The sequence below is a fragment of the Anarhichas minor genome, unplaced genomic scaffold (genome assembly GCF_050575085.1).
Source record: "Anarhichas minor isolate MPS153535 unplaced genomic scaffold, ASM5057508v1 ptg000007l, whole genome shotgun sequence".
NCBI lineage: Eukaryota > Metazoa > Chordata > Actinopteri > Perciformes > Anarhichadidae > Anarhichas > Anarhichas minor.
Window position 1 is genome coordinate 7,126,865 of NW_027466453.1, and position 22,391 is coordinate 7,149,255.

Here is a 22,391-nt window from a genome sequence, read left to right on the forward strand (position 1 = left end):
AGATCACACTCTGTGGAACGTTCATCCTCAAATATGAGTGGGGCTGTAGAATATCTGGAAGTAAATTCATTATGGTCTGCATGCAGACTCTGTAACAAGGAGGGGAAAAGAGTAAGTTCTGATCAGAAAAAGTATTTGGAAATTACATAAGAGACAAAAAGCAACAAAAAAAGAGTTACATGAAACTGATGAATTAAAGGATCCGTTTACCCAAAATACAAAAAAAAAATCCTCTTCACTAACAAAGCCACAGCAATAGTGATATGGGTTTCAAATGGTTTATTACATGTTGAAGTAAGAGGGATGAACTTGGGGTGCAGAGGGAGGTCAAGGGAAGAAGGGATGAGGGACGAGGAGGGTAAAGAAAGTCATAGAATGATGGATGAAGGAGAGCGATGATGGACCGCTGATGTCCGGTGGCTGGTGGGAACTGGGGGAGTGGAGAATGTTGAGTGGGGGCTGTCTCTTCAGAAGCTCTGATGATGCAGAGTCCACGTGGTTCCTGTAATCAAGTGAGAGGATGAGGAAAAGAGAAAGAAAAGGGCAGTGGGGGGAGGGATGTGAAAACTAAGACAAAGGAGAAGTGAATGGATTAGAGGCAAGAAAAAACTTCTACAAAATCCTGGAAGCCAGAAAAAGGGTAAAATAGAAGAACCAAGCCACCTGCTGCTCATTCATTGAAACGTGCCCTCTGCCAGAGATACGGCAAAAGTAAAACATGTAAGTGAAGTACTTTTTTCCAATACATTAGGGTTTTTGTATGCTTTTTCAATTTGGTGTTGGTGGGTAAAGGCTTTGGCTGCTGCCAAAATGTCCCTATCTCAGAGAAAATTCCTGTTAGTTTGGCTTTGTCAGCTTAATTGCCGGTGCTTTTGACTCAGCTCTCCGTAAGAAAAAGTTCGCTCCGAGTTTGCCGCTGCTGCTCCAAAACAAACAATAAACTGCAGCCATATACAGGCGACAATAAAGCTGATATAATTTATATGTATTCTTATTTTAAAAATGCCCCTGTGACTTGCTAATTTAGCTATTTGGTTACTGTCGCCGTGCTTAAAACTCGGTCAATCGCGTGATAATTTAAGCTGCACGCAGTTTTCGCTCTCTATCTTTGAATGTCAGCGAGCAATGGACTTCAATTTACCGATGGTGTCAACGTGTGTTTTGATGTAACGGTGCACTCCGTAGGCTATTTCAAATGTCTGTAAGTTCAGTTGTCAAGGGGAGAGTGTAACAAAAATATAAGGGTCGCTTTTTCTTTTTATTAAATGATATGAAAGATGCAGCCCTCCTCTCCACCCCAATAACTTTTGCACTGTCCCTTATACAAATGTGATCTGTGCTAATGGTTTGGTGTCTTTACTGCCCTCCAGGTCTCATGTTAAAATAATCTAATCAGCATCAATGCTGACTAAATAACACTTCTTGTAAATACTTTCAAAATATAGGGTCCAAACTGTCAATTAGAATAATATATTATTGTATGCTAATAGTCGTATAGTTATTACAACTAACAACTCCACATTCATCAGTGAGAATAAAAACATATCAATACGGATCATGTGTATTGGTTGTATTGGACATGGTTATCAATCAATAAACAATCCTGGCCTAAATATCAGTAAAAGTCGACCTCAAGTTATCACAGTGTGGAACTGCGGTAACTGTTACAGTAAAATAATAATTGTGCTACTTATCAGTAACATTGTCACATGACCGCCTTGCTCGTCGTAGTTTCCCTCATGCACTTTATGAACTGTAGCTACGAAGACGATTGATTTATGTTATCGTTTCTAGATATTCAGTTTGGCCACTTTATTCTGAAAGTATATACCGGAAGTGGTAGTATGCTGCCATGTCTGCAATGACGTTGTCTTTATTAAAGTATTGCAGTTCCACATTGTGACCACGGGAGGGCGACATAACTCACAATTCTGAATCAGAAACAGTTTATTGCCAAGTCCGTTTGCACTACTCTATGGCTGCCTTGAAACAAAGTGGAGATGAAGGTTAAATCGAGTGTATTTGGAATCACATACGAAAACTATCTACGGCTGCCTCCATATGTGACCATCGTCTTGCAGGTCGTAGTGGACACTAGGTGGAGATGACGGACAGCTTGGTCACTTTCCTTTGAAAGTATCTACCGGAAGTACTGCCAAGTCTGCATTGACGCTATTTTTATGAATTTAGTGAGTTGCAGTTCTAGACTGAGCCCACTGGAGAGCGGTCTATATATATTTGAAAAGTCGACCTCAACGATCACAGTGTGGAACTGCGGTAACTGTTACATCACAATTGTCAGAGGGCTACATTTCAGTAACGTCGTCACAGAACCGAAAACGAGCTTCGGCTTCACATCCATCCGTCGTTACCCTCATCTTCAACGTTGGAGCGGACGCTATGCGGAGAGCTTGATCACTTTGTTTTGAAAGTGTTACGTGTCGTGTTGTTGTGTCTGTGCTCTCTCTCTACTCACCCCCAGTCTCCACTCAGGTCACACGGACAGCCCCGTGGGCCAAGAAGCATCATTGAAGCTGTGTGTGTGTGTGTGTGTGTGTGTGTGTGTGTGTGTGTGTGTGTTGGTGTGAGGATCGTCTCTGTTCAAGCCGTGTGTGCTGTTGTTCGTTAGTCTGACACATTAGTGTGTGTACTATTGTGGTCTTTTGAGTTTGATTATCACTGCTGTTAACAAATGTCGCTTTCCTGTTTTAAAGTAGTTTTCAGTTGTTGCCTTGTGAGCATTTCATCTTTTTGTTAATACATATTTTTTTGTTTATTCATCCGTTGACCTGATACTCTTCCCCTGGGTTATTTAATGTGTTACTCCTCTCATGAGGTTCTCAAACTGTGTGGCGCGCCCCACAACTGGCCAGCCAGCGTTTCTCAGATTGGAGTGAGAAGAGGAGAAAAGGTGATGTCGTGATCTTCGCAATAGAACATCTTTGATGTGTCGAGTCTTGGCCAATCAGCGTTCAGATGTCTACAGCGTCTTTCCCTCTGTTAAAGTTTAAATTACGTTATGTTCCGTTACCGTTCAGACTTGCTGGGTTAAGTTAACGTCCACTGCATGCGGAACTTTGTCGACTGTTAACGTTCGTCATTATCGCGATTTAGAAGGAAAAAACGTAACGTGATGAAACATGAAGCCGTGTTCCGGTTCAGTTCACGCGGTCACTCGTTAACGTTAAACCGGAACACCGGCGCATCTGGTTGCAGGTTGTTTGTTTTAACTCAAAGTAGAATGAGGATGATTTCGTGGTCATAATAACTTTTATGACCACGATGATGAGGCCCAGATACTGATGAGATGATGAGGTCAAAGAGCTTCAGGGAGAGGAGGCTGTCTGTAGCGCAGCTTGACGCAGGGCTGAGCTGTGAGTGGAGCTGGGCCTGGATAAAGGTGGAGCTGGGCCTGGATAAAGGTGGAGCTGGGCCTGGATAAAGGTGGAGGTGGGCCTGGATAAAGGTGGAGGTCTAAACAGACGTGAGTACAGCTTCCCACTGTCACAGTGTTTTAAATACATTGATAAGGCAGGGTATGCTAAATGCAGCCTCTGCTCCAAGGAGATAAACTACAGCAACAAGGGCTCACGTGCCCTCTCGTCACACTGTTCACTGTATTGACCACAGCCAGTGTACCAACAGTCCCACGTGCAGCTATTATTATTATCACAGCTATTATTTTACTTTTAGAATGCTACATTTTAAAGCTCATATTTAAAATAAAATGCTCCTGGTATGTGTGACACATATCTGCACTCATTTTGTTTAGTTTTGCACAGGTTGCACGTTATTGTTGTTTTGAAAATATATGCAGTGTAAAACTCAGTAAAACTCTTTATTGCCAAATATTTGAACTTCTTTTGTTTAGTTTTTCACAGGTTGCAGTTTATTGTTATTATCTTAGAAAGATATTCAGTGCAAAACAGGTGAATTGCAGCCACAATAAGCTATTGTTTGCCAAATATTTGTTATTATTTGCACAGCTTGAACTTTATTTGCATTGTTCTAACAAAGTGATTGCACATTGTATTTGTTTTTGTCTGATGGAGCAATCTGGTTTACTTGAAAGTAATTGCAATTTTCTTTATTCTATTATTTGAAAAAGCACAGATGGAGGAGTCAAAATGTTATTTCAATAAAAGTTCAACATGCACCATTTTGTTACAATTTTGTTGGGGTGGTGGGGCATGAACATTTTTCTTCCTCCAAAGTTGGGCGTGACAGAAAAAGTTTGAGGACCACTGCCTTAGACTTTAATAGGGGAACGTAACAAATACATTAACAACAAAAACAATGTTGGCAGTCTGTTGGCTATCATTTCTAAACAGCTTCTGTAAAATTCTCCCCGGACCAACATCTTGGATAAAAAAGATTAATGTGAAAAATCTAGTCTTGCAGTGATGTCATCATAAGTGAGGTCCACTTCACGAGTGTAATACAGACATGACATTTGTGTTTGTAAACTTCCCATAACCAGGCTGAATAAACGTCCTGATATTCACTAAGGAATGATGAGTATATCAGAGAATGGACAGTTGATGTCCTTGGACGGGCTCTTATGAACCAGTAGACTAATATTTGATGGAACCTCACGTTGCACAACACTGGCACATTTAATGGCTCTTATTTATCCAATTCAATTTCATGTCTCTGGTTTCTAACGTTGCCTGAAGTTGAACTTGAGTCCATCATGTCCCTTCAGTCTTCCCCCGTCTAACAAGTGGCTGAATATCAGCTACATTAGACCGGCAGATACAGGTACTCCGCAAAACATCAATACATATTACATCACATATTTGATTGACTCACATTAAGCTAAGTGATGTCTGCAAACCTGTTAATAGCTAATTGTGTAATCTATAGATTGAGGAGACTGATGCTGCTAACGTTAGCTATCAGTCGTAGCTAACTGTGTGCAGCATCATTGAGAGAGTTACTACACTGACAGTAAATATTCACATATCTTATGAGCCTCAAATCTCTGTGTGAAAGACTTGGTTAACCTAATAAACTACAGCTTTTTTGGCATTTTGGTGTTTCTCTCCTAATGTGACAGAGTGTTTCTTTCCCTCAATAGAGAGTGCAGCCTTGGTGATGACGCCATGCTGGTGTGGTCTACAGCTTGGAGCCATAAAGCCCCTCTTTCTTTTTTAGGACATGGCAGAGGAACAGCGTTTTGGGATTTATTGTTGGTGCAAACAGCTACACAGCAGTTTGTTTAAAGTAGAAGTTTGGAGACATGTTTCAACTTCATTTGTTAACCCTGTTGCCCTCAACGTTTTCCCACTAAAATGGAAGATGTGATGAGAGCCAACTCTGGATGAAGCATTACAGGTCTGAAACTAAACAAACAAAGGTCCCGCCTCTGATCAGCCAATCTATGGGTTCCTTTGTAAATAGTCACTCTGAGCACCGGAGCTACTCCTGGAGCAACAGAGCGTGTTCTGGGTCTGAGGAGACGGAGCAGCAGAGTGCAATACTATTAATGTTAAGCCTACGTTTTCGGATATATTTTAAGATGCATATTATTACAGTCTTGTTCCTTTACAGATTTTGGTCACATTTAAACCTCTCTGTGCCCCCTTTTCAGCCGCACTCCCCCTCCCTTAAGAATCAGTCATTTTCATTCCCTACCTGCCCACTCGATGCCCTCAGTGTTTTTCACGAGACTTCCTCATTCACCTGCTCACCTGTCATCGTCAGTCACTACAAGCCCAGATTGTTTGTTCCTTTGCCAGTTTGCCCCAGTTGCCATGTGCTGAGTACTTTAGTTTTCGAGCAACCTGAACCTGATTCTGACTCCTTTACCTGGAACTGGATCTGAACCTGCTGCCTTTCAACTTGTCAACCAGTATCAGAACCTGCCTGTTCCCCTACACATACCTGCCCACCAACACTTGCATGTAAGCTAATTCATTTTCGAAAAAAACATTATGTCATCTACCTGTTTCGTCTGCGTTTGGGTCCTTCCCCTGTTAATTATGTCTTGAAAATAATTATTACCATACGGGAAAAATCAAGAAGGAGTATTCCAAAACTAGGTATGCTGTAGGTTGTGGTGGGGAAAAAAAACGATTTAATAGAACTGAGTGAGTCCTATAATACTGAAAAAGGAAACATTGAGAATAGAAGTTTGTCTTTGGAGTATTTATTCTCTGCACAGAGAAGGCTCCATCGTCATACAGAGTGCAGTGCAGTCTTGCAGGAGGATGAGCCAAGAGTGGTGCGTCTGTATAGCTTATAAAGGACAGGGTGTGATGCAGGAGTTCACACTCAAACATCTGGTCAACAGTTTCTAACTGCCCATTGACACCTCCAGTGACCTGAGTTCTGGGTTTATGCTGTTCTGTTCTGTTCCTCCAGAAACATTCTTCCTCTTCTCACGTTCATCTACATGAGGGGCGACGCTGATCAAAGACCAGATCTAAAAATACCAGATTTAAAAAGTGACTGAAGTTTGTCCCACCTGCATTAATTATACTCAGAACAGCTGACTGAATGAATGTTCAATGGATGTTTTTCTATTTGTTTCACACTGTACATAATCACTCACTACATAATCAGGATGTTCAACAGCTAAATGTATTCTACATAAATCATCAGATCTTGTACAGCACCCCCACCCATTTCCTGTCTTGTTCGGTTGAGTGAGGCCTTGGTCCTTGCAAGGCAGGAAATGGGTGGGGGATTTCTGTTTTTTTTTGTCAAGCTACAACAAACCACGACCCATATCCTGCCCTACGGAACGGCAACTCATATGCAAACATAGTACCTCCTATACAGAAGTACAGCTTCAAGTGTAGAGCAGTCTGTTACAATAGTATTATTATACTGTTAAATTTATTAAAATAATGCAGTCCTCAATTATTTGACTCAAATGTAGCTTAACCAAGTCACGTCATATGCTACTTCAGTACACTTCAAGGAGATATACTACTGGAACCACGGCAGAAACGGCCAATGCTTATGACAGGGGCCAAATTTCTCCTGCATCACTCTCGGTTACAACCTTGTCTTGTTCAATGCACTACAGTGTTGCTGGGAGTGTGACCCAGAGTGAGGTGCTAAGGGAGGATGGGAAGAGGTCATCTGTGAAATGGAACTGAATATTTCCAACCAAACTCAATACAAAGAGGGGCATGACCAAAACATATGTAAATAAATAAACACTCATCCATCATCTGCTATTTCAAGGTGTAATGGAAGCCCTCTCAATAAGGCCAAAACTGAATCTCTGAATGTAAGTTAGAGGTCCACAACAAGTACTGTACTGAAGTCAATGAGCATCAAAACAATTACAAAAAGCCACCCAGGCTGCTAAAATGCACTTTGTCTGAACAGAGCCTCAGATATCTTTCACACTTTGGTCATATTTAGACACCGTTAAATGATAGAACACAAAGCTACAGAATGTGGATTTATAACTTTGACTAGTGGTCATAGAGCTCTGCACATTCTTACTAAAAGTTTAATTCACGTTTCCTTTGTAATAGTTGAGGAACAGTAAAAATGCTATGCTACACATCGCTACATAATGAACAGTTAACAATTAGCTAAATTAGTTCTATACATATACAGATCATTGGTAAAGGGTAGTTTAAGGAAGATATACAAATGATGCGGAACACATTTACATGAGATGAATTGTTTACACATAAACAACAGGTGAGGAGTGAGAATGCTCATTAGGATCAACTGGCACACGCCTTCAATTTAAGAGGACGATTGGATTCATCATTGTAAGAACCCAGGTACCAACAATTATGCAGTTTAAGAACATGTCACGATGGCAATTACATACCATGGTGACAACATTATTTTAAAGGGCTTTGTCCTGAGCTGTGCAGGATTATACCCGAGAACATCTAGACACAGGTGGTTGTGAAGGGGTGAAGAGCAATGGCTGAAGATCTGGATTCATGTGATGTGGAGCAGGACTTCTGTTGAGCTCAGTGGAAGGTCCTATAGGTGCTGGTTAAGATGAAACCTGGAGGTGAATGGGGTGGAGGAGCTTTGCATCAATCTGACACAGAAAACACTCTCAATAAAAACAATTACAAAAAGCAATTGCAAATAGACCATTTTAAATCTGCACTGCAGTGCTGGTAACTGCTTCTACAGGCCTGGAGAGGCTGTTTTGGAGCAACTTCTTTTAATGTGTTGAATATCAGTGGATCTTCTGTAGATACTTGATGGTTTGGCAAACAAGCCTGAATTTGTAGCTTTTTGTAGCTTTGCAAGTAGGAACTCGGTGTTGATGGCAGCATGTGCTCAGCAGTCTTTGGCCAGTGTGACCTGTAACTCTCCTTAACGTTTTCCTCTAATGCTGCGTTCACTCGCGCCGCGTTTGGTGTGAGTTAGGGCAGTCGGACTTTCACTTTGACATTTCTCATCACTGATTAACCATTAAAGTTCATGCAGAGTTCTCAGCTCTTTGTGCCCATTTTATCACATCATATGTGTTGATAGCAGGTGGGAGGGGCTTGTGAGAGGCAAACCCAGAATTTAACAGGCTGATCTCTATATATATGGTGTGGACTGGAAGGCTTACTGACACGGAATCCACATCTTCACAGACCAGGCAGAGGTAAGGGGACACAGAACAATAGTTTATACAAATGTAGTGTTTTTGTGTACACTTCTAATGAGCTCGTATGTTTTCTAACAGACATTGGGCCTCATTCACCAACCGTTAAATATTGTTTTACAATTATTTTCATTATTTTACAAAGTATTTTGGTCTTTTAAAAATAAATAAAACGTCATGGCCGGAGGGGGCCCACAGGTGAACATGCATGAAGAATATCATGAGATAGAGCTGTCCTTTGACAATAAACGTAAAGCTTTATAGAGTCTGAACGTATGTTGCCGTGTTCAGTGTTGACAGTGGTTTGTGTTGAGCAAATTCTGTGTTATCAATATTGTGTTATCAGTTTTCACAGAAATTCAGGTCAGAGTCAGACCTGTCCTACTTTTACTTTATTTTTGTCATCAATGGTTTAAAAGAAGGGCAGACGCTGAACTCTTCAGCTCAATACATCACACCTAACATGTGAAGAGAAGGTATTTGTGAGGAGGAGACCTACTAATCATATTGTGATCTCTGTGTCAGTTAAAAGGATTTTCAACAAGTCAGCACATCTACACAGACCAAGTAGAGCAACTGCAACACAAAGGTGAGTTTATTCAACATTGTTCTAGTTGTGTCTCTACTGTATTTCCATTTTTCTTTTATTAGATTCAAATTCCGATTTGAAGTTGCTTACTTAAAAAAAATGAAGAACTTTTGATGCATCTTTTTTCCCAAATGCAAGATCAAAATTCAGGATTTGTCAGGGCCACTTCTAAACTGCTAAATACAGATTATTCTTCAACAAATTGCAACATTATTTTCTGAAAAGATTGATCGATTTTCTTTCTAAAATAAAATACATGGCCCATCAACTTGAATGGTGATACACGCACGCACGCACGCAGTATAGTTTATGATTGTAGTAGTATAACTGACTTTGTCTTACAACTCTATAACGCATGACGAACCAATAAGATGGAGTCTGAAGTCACATCTGTACCATCTGGGCCTAATGAAAAAGGTAAGTTTTAAATGTGTGTGTGTGTGTGAAATTGTGTGTTTGTGTGTTCATGCCTATTGGGTGTGGCAATGAGAGTGCCAGATAACAAAAAGGCACATCATTTATAAATGGATTCATCTACCATGACCAAACTCATGAACTGTTTGTCGTAGAGTCTTGTGGGAGGCAGCATTGGTCTCAGCAAAGAGTTCCTCTCTCATTGGTGTGGGTTAGCCCTCCCCCAATACTTTAGCCATGCCCTCTTTCAGAACTGCATGACTGCTTTTATCAGTACCAACTTGCATTTACTTTGCTTTTCATTTACGTGTTATTGTTTTTATAACTGGTACAACATCTTCAAGTTTTACATTTTGATGCAGTTTTCTTGTCTTTGGGTTAATACTCTCCTTTCTTTCTTTCAATCATTTTATTTTCAGTTTATATAGGTTACACACCACACGTTACCCAAAAAGAACAGCACATAACATAACATACCTAATTACTTACTTACTATACAAACAATCAGACTCAGACACAAAGAAAATAATAAAGACACAAGAAATCAAAACCAACATAAATCATCACCCTCCTTATTGACCCTGCGATAACAATTAAATATTAATGAATATTGTGATCAGCTAACTATTCAGACAGTCCGATTCAGTAACAGACCAAATTTAAGGTTGTAGATCAGGGGTATTCAATTCAAATTGACAAAATCTCCTCGGGCAAAGGTCCGGAACATTACAATAATATCTAACTTGCGCCATTTAGTGCCACATATATATATATATATATATATATATAATTTTTTTTATTTTTTTTTTTTTTATTATTATTTATTATTATTATTATTTTTTTAATTGAAAGACAAGAGACAATACATATACATAACAACAAGAGGATGACAAGAACAGTGGGATAAAAGCCAGCAAACATCCTATAGTCAGTCATTTTTGTGCACCTATATGCTGAAATTCACGGTAAACGCATTTAACGGCACAGATCGGGAGCGAGCGAAGGACTTTGAAAGTTAGCGGAAAGATTAACGTGAGACAACATCCGGTTTCTTCAGACGAACATCCGGTTTTCAGAATAAGATGCCAACAAAGTATGAATTATATTCACATTAAGTATAAAACATGCTACCTGCATCTTGTGAACCAAATGCTATTGCCCTTTTGTTCATATAGCAGTACTTTTAAAATAAAAGTGCGCAATACACTACTTTTGAATTCATTATTGAACTTTGCCATAACAATGCGATTAATCGTGATTAAATATTTTAATCGTTGCCCAGCACTAATATATATATATATATATATATATATATATATATATATATATATATATATATATATATATATATATATATATATATATATATATACTCACTGAAATCGACCGATAGGCTGAGATACAGCGCCATACACACACAGGGACTGAGAAAATCCTATGGCTGAGAGCCAGAGAAGGCTCTGATGATGTCAGGAATCTCAAAATGATTCCTAACATCTGTATTTGGATGTATTGAATAATATGAGTGATACAAAAAGTGAAATATATAGTTATATAGTATATAAAATTAGAATAGAGCATGAGTGAGTACAGAATTTCAAGCCGAATGCTCATTTCTCTGACCTCCTATTATGCTGGCCTTCTTCACTCAATCTAAGTGAAATGAGCTTAGAGAGACCACAACCCTGTTTGCTATGACACAGGAGTGTTTGTAGGCTTCACTCTGCAATAATTCCAAAGAAATATCAATGAAAGTGCTTTTTTTTCAGGCGAACCTGAAACTTTTTCAACTTCAGCTGTGCCATAAGTGTAGCAGTTTTTAACCAGTAACATATACACAATATTTACACAATATTTACACATCTCACAAGTGTTACCTGTATAGACCATCAAAATTATTAAAATAGACCTTGTAGTTTGGGTAGTTTACTCAAGAGAGTAGGAGTATGCAATTTTCGAGCAGGGGGCTAAAAATAGGGCTAGTAGGCAAAAGGTTTTAACAAAAAGAGTGTTTATTGTAATAAGGCTAGCTGCACGGCAGCAAAAGAAAACTACTTCCTGGTCAACAGAAAGCGACACTGTACACACAACAGCCCACACAGCTGGAACAAAGGTGCCAATGGTCCACAGCAACACACACGCAGCTCCACCACTACGCGCTGCCCAAGGGTTGTCAGCTCACACGCACAGCCTCACTACTGTGGTCTAACCCAAGAGGTTGTCCTTCAGGAGCTCCTCTCCTCTTATCCACCGCTAATCGCGATTGTCCGCAGCCGCGTCCAATCAGCCGCTGCAGCTTGCATCCGGGACAGAGGGTGGAACCCGAGAAGACACTGAGGGAAGACAGAGGGAGAGCACAAACACAACACGGCACGTAACATCGCTACTGAGAATTTAACAAACATAACAAAAAAAAAAAAAAAAACATGATGTAGATAGGTTTGCAGTTTTCAAGGTGTATATTTCAAATTAGATCTATTACACACGTGAAAATAAAGTTGTGAACACCGGCTGAATATCTATTATCAGAATCATTATAACTGTATTATAACTGCTACTGTGTAAAGGAAATACTGCTGCTGATAAAAATAACCTTATCTGTTTAAAGTGTTTGCAAACCAAATGTTATTGCACTTTTGTTCATATAGCAGTACTAAAATAAAAGTGCAGAATACACTACTTTTGAATTCATTATTGAATTTTGTGCATAACAATGTGATTAATTGCGATTAATCGCAGAAATATCATGCGATTAAAAATTGTAATCGTTGCCCAGCACTAAAATCACATATTTTCTCAGTTTGATCTGGTGAATGAACCTGGTGAAGCTCAACACTCCGAGAATAATGATGAAAGCAGAGGAGCAGAGACGATTGCATTTGCAGAGCCATCTTTGTCAAATAATAAAAGTAATATTTTGATTATGAATTGATTGTAGAGCACAATCTTATTAAATTATAAAAACTTAAATAAAAAAAAAAGTAATATTTCAACTAATCTCCGATGTATACGATGAAAGACAACAAATCTTCAACAGGAGAAAATAATGACTTTGAAAAGGTCATGAAAACACACTGGAGGACAAAAGTCTAACATCTCATGTTTCAATACATATTAAATAATGTGAGATTCACTATATCACATTCATTATATTTTTGCATTACATTTGAGCAAAATGTGAAACAGAACTTTTAGTCATTCAAAATGTTCTCTTAAGGAATCCTGCAGTATAGCATGGTGATGTAATTCTTTTTTTTTTTGGTTCAGTGATGCCTGATCTCACACTGTGTTAATTGGTGAAACAAATTCTATTGAGATTGGATCAAAAAACATCTTAATTGACCATGGCGAGCATGGTGATGTAATAACAGCCATTACAATTCAGTAGTGCAGTGGTTAGAAAAAACTTTTGGGAAAGCATTAATGGCTTATGTAATGACAGATGTGACTCATGAGTCAGATGTAAAAATGTGAAAGTGACAGACCTGAAAGCCAACAGCAGTTTTGTTGAAAAAACTGATAGAGAGATGGAGCAGGGACCCCCGACTATATATATTGTATAAAATTGTTTTATATTAAGTTAGCCTAGTACTGTGTATGCCTCTTTATTGTGCATTCAATACTAAGCTATTCAAATAATACACAGGTTCATATATTCATGTTTTTATTTTAAACATGTGCAAGGTAGTGAGTAGGGAGGCCGTGCCACTGCCATTTAGAAACATACCTTGTCAACTGATACCAATGCTAATATCAACATTGTCTGTCATTTGCATGATAATCATGCACTGAAAAAAAAAAAACAAGTGACATTTACTTGAAAAAAGCTAGGTAACAATTTGCACTCAGAAATTCTGAGTCATTTTTACTCAGGAATTCTCAAGTTAAGTTTACTTACTAGTAAGAATTGTTATTTATCCAAAATTTTCAAGTAACTTTTACTTGCAAATGTCTTCCTTAGACATAAAATGTACTTAGCCTTTGATAGTAATCTTTACTCAGGCTACCTTTGCATCTAATTACAAAACCCCAGTAAAACTCAATTAGGTGTTTCATGTATATTTAACTAGCTTTTCTTTACTTTTTCAATTGAGAAATATTAAGTAATATTTACACAATATATCTTTTATCTACTACTACTCTACACAACTGTTCAAATATGAATGTTGCATTTTTTTTTTTAACTGGGCTACTGTCAATTTAATAAAATTGTCTTAACATAAGGCTTCTACAAAACATCTTCTTTTAAACTGCAGCAGCTTTACTTGTTAACTGGTGAAAGAGGTCACTGCTGACAGACACACAAATACCAACATATATAATCTGGTTGGCATTGCCAGACAAAACATTTCTAAATCAGTGCTGCCAATAAGAAATTTAAGAACACAAACGTTTAGTCATTTAACAAACACTTTTAATTTGAAACGATGGGTATTGCTTGACAACACTTAGATACACATAGATATAGCCCATGAGCAGAAGGCAAGCCTTTGCCACACTTTGACAGTCATCAAGAACCTCTTTTCCCTCTGACGACGAACACGATTGTCAGGAGTGAAGCCTTTCTGTGTTGCATTTCCATGGATGACAAGGATCTTCATGACATGTTGAGCATAGTCCTCTTCAATGACATCTTTGAAATTCAAATTTACTAATGTTCACTTTTACATCTTCGAGTCTGATGTGTTCTCAAAAAATGACGATAGTGGGGGAAACAAACAAAAATATTGAATGTGTTCAAATGCGTCATTATGTATCTATTCTCAGTGTATATGAGCCCAACATAATTTTATATAACATTAGATATCTAAACTTTACCAAGCTGGGTGAATCCAGCATGGGTCTTGGTTCCTGCAGCTCCGCCCTTTGTCCCAAGTATCTCCAGAAAGTTGGTAGTGCAATTGTCCAATTTCGACAAGAAGTTTCACTCCAGATGAACTGTGGTTATTCTTCTGAACTCCTCATTGATCTGAAACAAAAGACAATAAAAAACATGATCAAGACGAGGTACCTTGCTAAAACAATTAATGCAGTAGTCCTCCCAGTATAATGTACTATTGACAGCAACACAAACTATGACTTCAAATGTATATGTCAAGTTAATTAAACTATAACAGTACTAAGTTGATTTTACCTTGTGTCAACTGTTGATGTCAACTTGCTGAGAGTGAACGTCCTTTAATATTCTGTGAAATATATAAAGAAATTATGTTAAAACATGAACACACAACATTAAATCGGAATTTGGCTTAAATCTTCATATTGATAGCATGTTTTATCCCCACACAAAAAAACAGCACATAAACAAGTCACCATAACGTTAATACTGAGATACACAGCAGGCCTGGTCATGTTGATATGCGACACTAACTCAACACAGTACTGGCACCTTGTTTCATGCCCAAAGCCTTCATCATCAAGGACACCACATTGGATAGAGACATAAGAGACCAGTTTAAAACTAATAACAGAAATATAAGTTACTGTAAAAATATGTCAGAATATGATAGTGACAAAATAATGTTAAGTGTATTAGACTCGCTCTAAAGTCACTAATTCCACCACATATGGAATATTTGTTAGCACATGACCAGAGTGTGCTTGTTGCTGCTTAGCTATGATTCCCTGTCTTGTCACATTTTCCTCATTCGACCTCGGCTGCACTTGAGGATGTCCGAGAGAAAGCACGCTGTAAGTGTGACTCAGCACAGCAAAGCACCTGTGCGGCAGAAGTGGGCTTCACAAAACCGAAGTAATTCCCCCTTGTCGACGGAGCGCAGCTGATCGAGCACCGTGTCCCCAGGCCAACAACTTTTCAAGGATGAACCCTGTAAAATCGTGACCAAAACCACCAAAAACATGTCCACAAAATGTAGCGCCGTGAGCCATGTCTGGAATGCTGTCCCAAGTTAGCTAGCATGATAGCCTAACTAGCTAGCACGCTAAACTGACCAGTTCGCTACTCTTCAGTGTTCACAACTCAAACACAGACTTGACCGAAGGCTCAACAGCAACGTAGAGCATTAATTAAACATATAACCTACCCCAATGGCTCCCGTCCATGAAGTTCCTCTCCTCAGGTGAAACGCTGCCGTCCTTGTTCAGGTTCTGCTGTTCCGTCGTCTCGTTGTAGAAAGGAGCGCGAAATCTCCTCTGACGTCACCCCCTGAGTACGCGCTATAGGTTGCCAGGTTTTACTCGTATTACCCAAGTACATTTTACTTTGTTGTGTCAGGTAGTGCATTCAATACAGTAGTTTAGTAGATATTACTTAGTGTGAATGATTAAAATGTACTTATAAAAATGAGGATACATAATTACAAACAAACACCAAGTAACACATTAAATAAAAGGTGATATTTTAAAGTAAAAGCACTGGAATGATAATTTCTTGTAAAATTTACAAAAATAATCGAGGTAATAATTACAGGGCCAAATAGTTTTTTTCAGTGTGCATACAAGCTATTCACATAGATGTTTTTATTTTAAACATAAATGTGGAAACGAAAATGAGTGATGGCCTATTAGTGCCACTGCCATGCATAAACATACCTGTTATCTTTCATACAATACTGAACTATTAAAATAATGGACAGATTCATGTTTAGAGAAAAGAAAAATTTAATTTTTTTTTTTTTTAATTGTCTAATCAAGCAAAAATTTCGCGGACCCCCTGCAGTATTTGAGGATACATGTATTTTACATTTAACTTCTGTATGAAAGCAATTTAGCTGTTGTAGGAACAGATTAGAGATTTGTACACAGTTTTTCAGTGTTTTGAGAATCAAGATTGTCATGTGGTGTTTGTAACACTAGTGCCAGATATAAATATATATATACATATATATATATACATACATTTGTGTTAGTATTATCACTTCTGTTATTGTGTCTATTTGTCATAGAGGACATCCATTATCTTAAACAATGCCCTTTTCAATATTTACATTGAACGTTTGCAGATACATCTTATTAACTTGGAATGGTTAAGTGACCTCAAAACAATTTGTTTTATCTTTGATTCTGCTTTCTGTTACTTTACCCTGCAGTAGATGAGCTGGAGGAGAGCGCAACTAAAACACAGGTAAATGTGAGATATTTTGGTCCTCAGTAGTCATTGTCTTACAGGAGCATTTCATTTTAACGCTGCCTTTTTTTCTAAAATGATGTTGTTAGTTAGTTAGACTTTGACTCAATGGACCATCTGGTTGGACATGAGGATCAGTTGACAACACTTGCAGACGAGTTTACTTTTTTTCTCACTAAACATGATTTAATTTAGTCTGTGCTTATTGTTTTCCCTTTTAGTTTAAGTTTTGTTGTCCTCTGAATTGGTGTACCACTGAGTATTACAGTATAGACAAGTATGATGACAGCATAAGAGTGGGAGGAGAGTCTGAACTCAAATCTGTATCATCATCTGCAACCAATAAAGGTAACAATAATAATATTCTTTATTGTAACATAGATTGTTTACAGTAAAATAATAATGAATATTCAGTGGTGTCAATAAAATAGGGCACTAAATGTGTTGGCTTTGACCCTTCAACAGGAGAGTCTGATGAAGATAAGGAGGTCAACAAAGTGAAGGACAGAAGTCCAACATCTCAGACTGTTACCAAAGAGCGTGAGAAATAATTAATTTTGTTTAAATGTTGTATTGCATTTCTGCAAAATCTGGATAATTATAATTAAAATAAAACACATTAAGTTTATTTGGTGTAGAGGACATCCATCATGTTGAACAATGAACCATCTTGGAATGGTTAAGTGACCCAAAACAATTTGTTTTATCTTTGATTCTGCTTTCTGTTACTTTACCCTGCAGTAGATGAGCTGGAGGAGAGCGCAACTAAAACACAGGTAAATGTGAGATCTTTTGGTCCTCAGTAGTCATTGTCTTACAGGTGCATTTCATTTGAACGCAACCTTTTTTTCAAAAATGATGTTGTTAGTTAGTTAGACTTTGACTCAATGGACCATCTGGTTGGACATGAGGATCAGTTGACAACACTTGCAGAAGAGTTTACTTTTTTTCTCACTAAACTACAAACATGATTGCATTTAGTCTGTGCTTATTGTTTTCCCTTTTATTTTAAGTTTTGTTGTACTCTGAATTGGTGTACCACTGAGTATTTGTGATCTTCATGTTCTTAATCCCAATGGTTTGAACCTGGTTAACTAAATATCATATAAAATCGTCTGTTTTATTAGAATGATCCAGTGAATGGTGCGAAACACTCAGACAAGTATGATGACAGCATAAGAGTGGGAGGAGAGTCTGAAATTAATTCTGTATCATCATCTGCAACCAATAAAGGTAACAATAATAATATTCTTTACAATAAAATAATAATGAATATTCAGTGGTGTCTGTAAAATAAGGAAATAACTCACTCTGAAATGTGTTGGCTTTGACCCTTCAACAGGAGAGCCTGATGAAGATAAGGAGGTCAACACAGTGAATGACACAAGTTCAACATCTCAGACTGTTTCACCAGTTACCAAAGAGCGTGAGAAATAATTAATTTTCATATAATGTTGTATTGCATTCCTGCAAAATCTGGATAATTATAATTAAAATAAAACACATTATGTCTATTTGGTGTAGAGGAAATCCATCATGTTGAACAATGAACCATCTTGGAATGGTTAAGTGACCCAAAACAATTTGTGTTATGCTTGATTCTGCTTTCTGTTACTTTACCCTGCAGAAGATGAGCTGGAGGAGAGCGCAGCTAAAACACAGGTAAATGTGAGATATTTTGGTCCTCAGTAGTCATTGTCTTACAGGAGCATTTCATTTTAACGCTGCCTTTTTTTCTAAAATGATGTTGTTAGTTAGTTAGACTTTGACTCAATGGACCATCTGGTTGGACATGAGGATCAGTTGACAACACTTGCAGACGAGTTTACTTTTTTTCTCACTAAACATGATTTAATTTAGTCTGTGCTTATTGTTTTCCCTTTTAGTTTAAGTTTTGTTGTCCTCTGAATTGGTGTACCACTGAGTATTACAGTATAGACAAGTATGATGACAGCATAAGAGTGGGAGGAGAGTCTGAACTCAAATCTGTATCATCATCTGCAACCAATAAAGGTAACAATAATAATATTCTTTATTGTAACATAGATTGTTTACAGTAAAATAATAATGAATATTCAGTGGTGTCAATAAAATAGGGCACTAAATGTGTTGGCTTTGACCCTTCAACAGGAGAGTCTGATGAAGATAAGGAGGTCAACAAAGTGAAGGACAGAAGTCCAACATCTCAGACTGTTTCACCAGTTACCAAAGAGCGTGAGAAATAATTAATTTTGTTTAAATGTTGTATTGCATTTCTGCAAAATCTGGATAATTATAATTAAAATAAAACACATTAAGTTTATTTGGTGTAGAGGACATCCATCATGTTGAACAATGAACCATCTTGGAATGGTTAAGTGACCCAAAACAATTTGTTTTATCTTTGATTCTGCTTTCTGTTACTTTACCCTGCAGAAGATGAGCTGGAGGAGAGCGCAACTAAAACACAGGTAAATGTGAGATCTTTTGGTCCTCAGTAGTCATTGTCTTACAGGAGCATTTCATTTGAACGCAACCTTTTTTTCAAAAATGATGTTGTTAGTTAGTTAGACTTTGACTCAATGGACCATCTGGTTGGACATGAGGATCAGTTGACAACACTTGCAGAAGAGTTTACTTTTTTTCTCACTAAACTACAAACATGATTGCATTTAGTCTGTGCTTATTGTTTTCCCTTTTATTTTAAGTTTTGTTGTACTCTGAATTGGTGTACCACTGAGTATTTGTGATCTTCATGTTCTTAATCCCAATGGTTTGAACCTGGTTAACTAAATATCATATAAAATCGTCTGTTTTATTAGAATGATCCAGTGAATGGTGCGAAACACTCAGACAAGTATGATGACAGCATAAGAGTGGGAGGAGAGTCTGAAATTAATTCTGTATCATCATCTGCAACCAATAAAGGTAACAATAATAATATTCTTTACAATAAAATAATAATGAATATTCAGTGGTGTCTGTAAAATAAGGAAATAACTCACTCTGAAATGTGTTGGCTTTGACCCTTCAACAGGAGAGCCTGATGAAGATAAGGAGGTCAACACAGTGAATGACACAAGTTCAACATCTCAGACTGTTTCACCAGTTACCAAAGAGCGTGAGAAATAATTAATTTTCATATAATGTGTTGCATTCCTGCAAAATCTGGATAATTATAATTCAAATAAAACACATTATGTCTATTTGGTGTAGAGGAAATCCATCATGTTGAACAATGAACCATCTTGGAATGGTTAAGTGACCCAAAACAATTTGTGTTATGCTTGATTCTGCTTTCTGTTACTTTGCCCTGCAGAAGATGAGCTGGAGGAGAGTGCAGCTAAAACAGAGGTAAATGTGAAATCTTTTTTGCTCCTCAGTAGTTATTGTCTTACAGTGTTTATTTATTAATGATACTTATATTACCAAGTCAAGTTTTAGTTGAAGATTAGAGTTGTTTGCATTTGTAGTTTAGACTTGAACAGAGTTCTACTCTACAAACCCCCTAGGTGGACACGTGGATGAGTTGAAATGAGATAAGTTTACTTTCTTCTCACTTAACTATAACCCTGCTTGCATTTAGTGCATATTGTTTAGCCTTGCTTAAATTTTGGAGTTGTTGTCTGAATTGGTCTACTAGTGTGTGTTTTTGATCTTCATGTTCTTTATGTCAATGGATCTAACCTGGTTAACTGATCCATCCATCTCTCCATTTTTTAACTGCTACGTCACACATGTCGCCTTTTTTGCGCCCTTAAAGTGATTGTTGTCATTGTAGACATGCAGAAATCGAGAGCGAAGCCTGGCGTTCTTTAGTGCCTATTCTTCAGGGCGCGACAGCTGCACCTCAAGATAAAAATAGTTCAACTGTTGGAACTTTATGGCACACACAGCATGTAATGTGTCGAGGAACAACCAATTACAGCTGGCATATATCTTTTCTCAGTCTACGGTAAATACATGAAGTTGAAGTGAAGTTAATTATTTTAGTGCAGAACTAACTGGAGCTTAATCGTCATCGCAGCACACAGGTTTTGGTTGCTTAGTAATGGCTGGAGTCTCTTTTTTAAAGAACATGGAGGGCTGCTGTGTTGACATGAAGCCCCACTGTTACATGCGCTTTGCCTGAGGCATGACTATGTTAGCTAAGGTTAGCTACGCATGTGTGACACAATTTAAAATATAGCCTATGAGCTTGGTTTTCTCCGACCGAGGTAGGTACAGTTGATGACACGACACTGTAGCTAAAAACGACGTGCGTCTTATGACTACACTGGACACACAGAAGAAAACTTTTACTTCTTCTGCCACCTCTGCTTAAAACGTCCCTTTATTTGCTCAAATGCACCACCTGGTGGCGGAAGCTGTGCAGTACACACACACACACACATACATGATAGTGGATAAATTGCCAATTATGAACGCAGGCTCTGGGAAAATACTTTAAATCAGTGTATTTTAAATCACATACATGCCTCACATGAAAACGAACATGCATGTGCTACAACTCTATTATTTTTATTCACAGGTTCTTCTTATATGCAATAATAAACCTATTAAATGAGTTAAATTGATTAACACAAGAATATAAATTGTGGGGTTCCTGCTAACCAGTACGAAACATGTAACAGTAAAAGGTACCCAACATATTCAACATAAACACTATTGTACGTAACAATATCAGTTGACTCCATACAAAGGCTTGTATCATTTCATACGTAATCATTAACAAATATGTGCCACTTGTGCCTTTATAATAAGCTCCAGAAAGTAAACTAGTGACACAAAACGCATTAAACTTACATTTAAACATGCCTGTGTATTATGGAGGGGTTCTCTATTTTCCCAGACCCTGCGTTCATAATTGGCAATTCATCCACTCCATGTCGTTCTTTAAAAAACAGACTCCACGACACTAACAACATGAAAACAAAGTGAAGTGCTGCTACATTTAAAATAATTTTGACGAAACAGAGCAATTTTGAAAGCAAAGGTTTTTTCTAGTTTCATAAGCAAAACTAACAAATAATTTATTCTCAGTATATTTATTTTCACTTACAAATTAGATTTTTGATTGCAGTGCGAGAAATTTGCTCTCAAAACATTTTTTGTTGTTTGCATACAAATATACCTTCATACCCTCCCAAGTCTTCCTCAAGCAGGGAGCATCGGTTTGCTTTTTGCGGGTGAGGTGTGACAACTCTTTTCTGACAAATAAATGTAGGGTCAGTGAATCACTCTTGGTCTTGCCACTCCCATGGGACCACTTTTGCCTGGGAGACCCTACCAGGAGCTATTGACAACATAGTTTCCATGGTCACTGGGGCCCACAAACCCTCCACAACGTGGAGGTGACGATTCACTAGAAAGGTGGTTTACTGATGTTAAATTAAATTATTTGTTTTCTTAGTGTGATCCAGTGAAACAACCTGCTGATGTTGAACACTCAAAGAATGATGGCAACACAACTGTGGGAGGAGAATCTGAAATCACGCCTGTACAATCTACTGCCACTGAGAAAGGTAATTTTTTAATGAATAGTACCATTACAGGAAAAAGTTAATAACATTAAAAATTATCAATACAGAGAAAAACATATAGTTTTAAAGTGCGTTGCTTGTCTTATGCTTGATTGTCTTTATGATTCAGTCCATTATTCTATGGTAGGTAATATGGATATGAGTGGAAACATGGATAAGGTAAGAAACTCCAAATTTAATATTTTTATG

The 22,391-nt window shown here is 37.8% G+C and overlaps 1 protein-coding gene and 1 long non-coding RNA gene across 5 annotated transcripts in view; one reads left to right on the top strand and one right to left on the bottom strand.

Moving 5' to 3' along the window:
* The first annotated feature begins 6,986 nt into the window (after positions 1-6,986).
* The window catches only part of LOC142942206 (interferon-induced very large GTPase 1-like), a 71,211-nt gene continuing 55,806 nt past the window's right edge, over positions 6,987-22,391 (top strand). The window contains exons 1-18 of one of the 4 annotated variants that reach the window (XM_076084442.1): positions 7,614-8,590; positions 9,116-9,179; positions 9,551-9,596; positions 16,643-16,677; positions 16,902-17,028; positions 17,146-17,220; positions 17,422-17,456; positions 17,808-17,913; positions 18,023-18,106; positions 18,308-18,342; positions 18,567-18,693; positions 18,811-18,894; positions 19,096-19,130; positions 19,482-19,587; positions 19,697-19,780; positions 19,979-20,013; positions 22,073-22,184; positions 22,312-22,361. In XM_076084442.1, coding sequence (XP_075940557.1) covers positions 9,551-9,596; positions 16,643-16,677; positions 16,902-17,028; positions 17,146-17,220; positions 17,422-17,456; positions 17,808-17,913; positions 18,023-18,106; positions 18,308-18,342; positions 18,567-18,693; positions 18,811-18,894; positions 19,096-19,130; positions 19,482-19,587; positions 19,697-19,780; positions 19,979-20,013; positions 22,073-22,184; positions 22,312-22,361 — 1,176 coding nt within the window. In that variant the 5' untranslated portion in view covers positions 7,614-8,590; positions 9,116-9,179. Of the gene's footprint in view, positions 8,591-9,115; positions 9,180-9,550; positions 9,597-16,642; positions 16,678-16,901; positions 17,029-17,145; positions 17,221-17,421; positions 17,457-17,807; positions 17,914-18,022; positions 18,107-18,307; positions 18,343-18,566; positions 18,694-18,810; positions 18,895-19,095; positions 19,131-19,481; positions 19,588-19,696; positions 19,781-19,978; positions 20,014-22,072; positions 22,185-22,311; positions 22,362-22,391 lie in introns of all 4 variants that reach the window. The other 3 variants (XM_076084458.1, XM_076084449.1, XM_076084465.1) reach the window with 3 other exon arrangements.
* Positions 13,986-15,716, bottom strand: LOC142942314 (uncharacterized). Its single transcript, XR_012951585.1, has 3 exons — positions 15,638-15,716; positions 14,728-14,779; positions 13,986-14,562 (listed from the first exon to the last, which is right to left on the bottom strand). It is a non-coding gene; the product is annotated as an uncharacterized LOC142942314 (long non-coding RNA).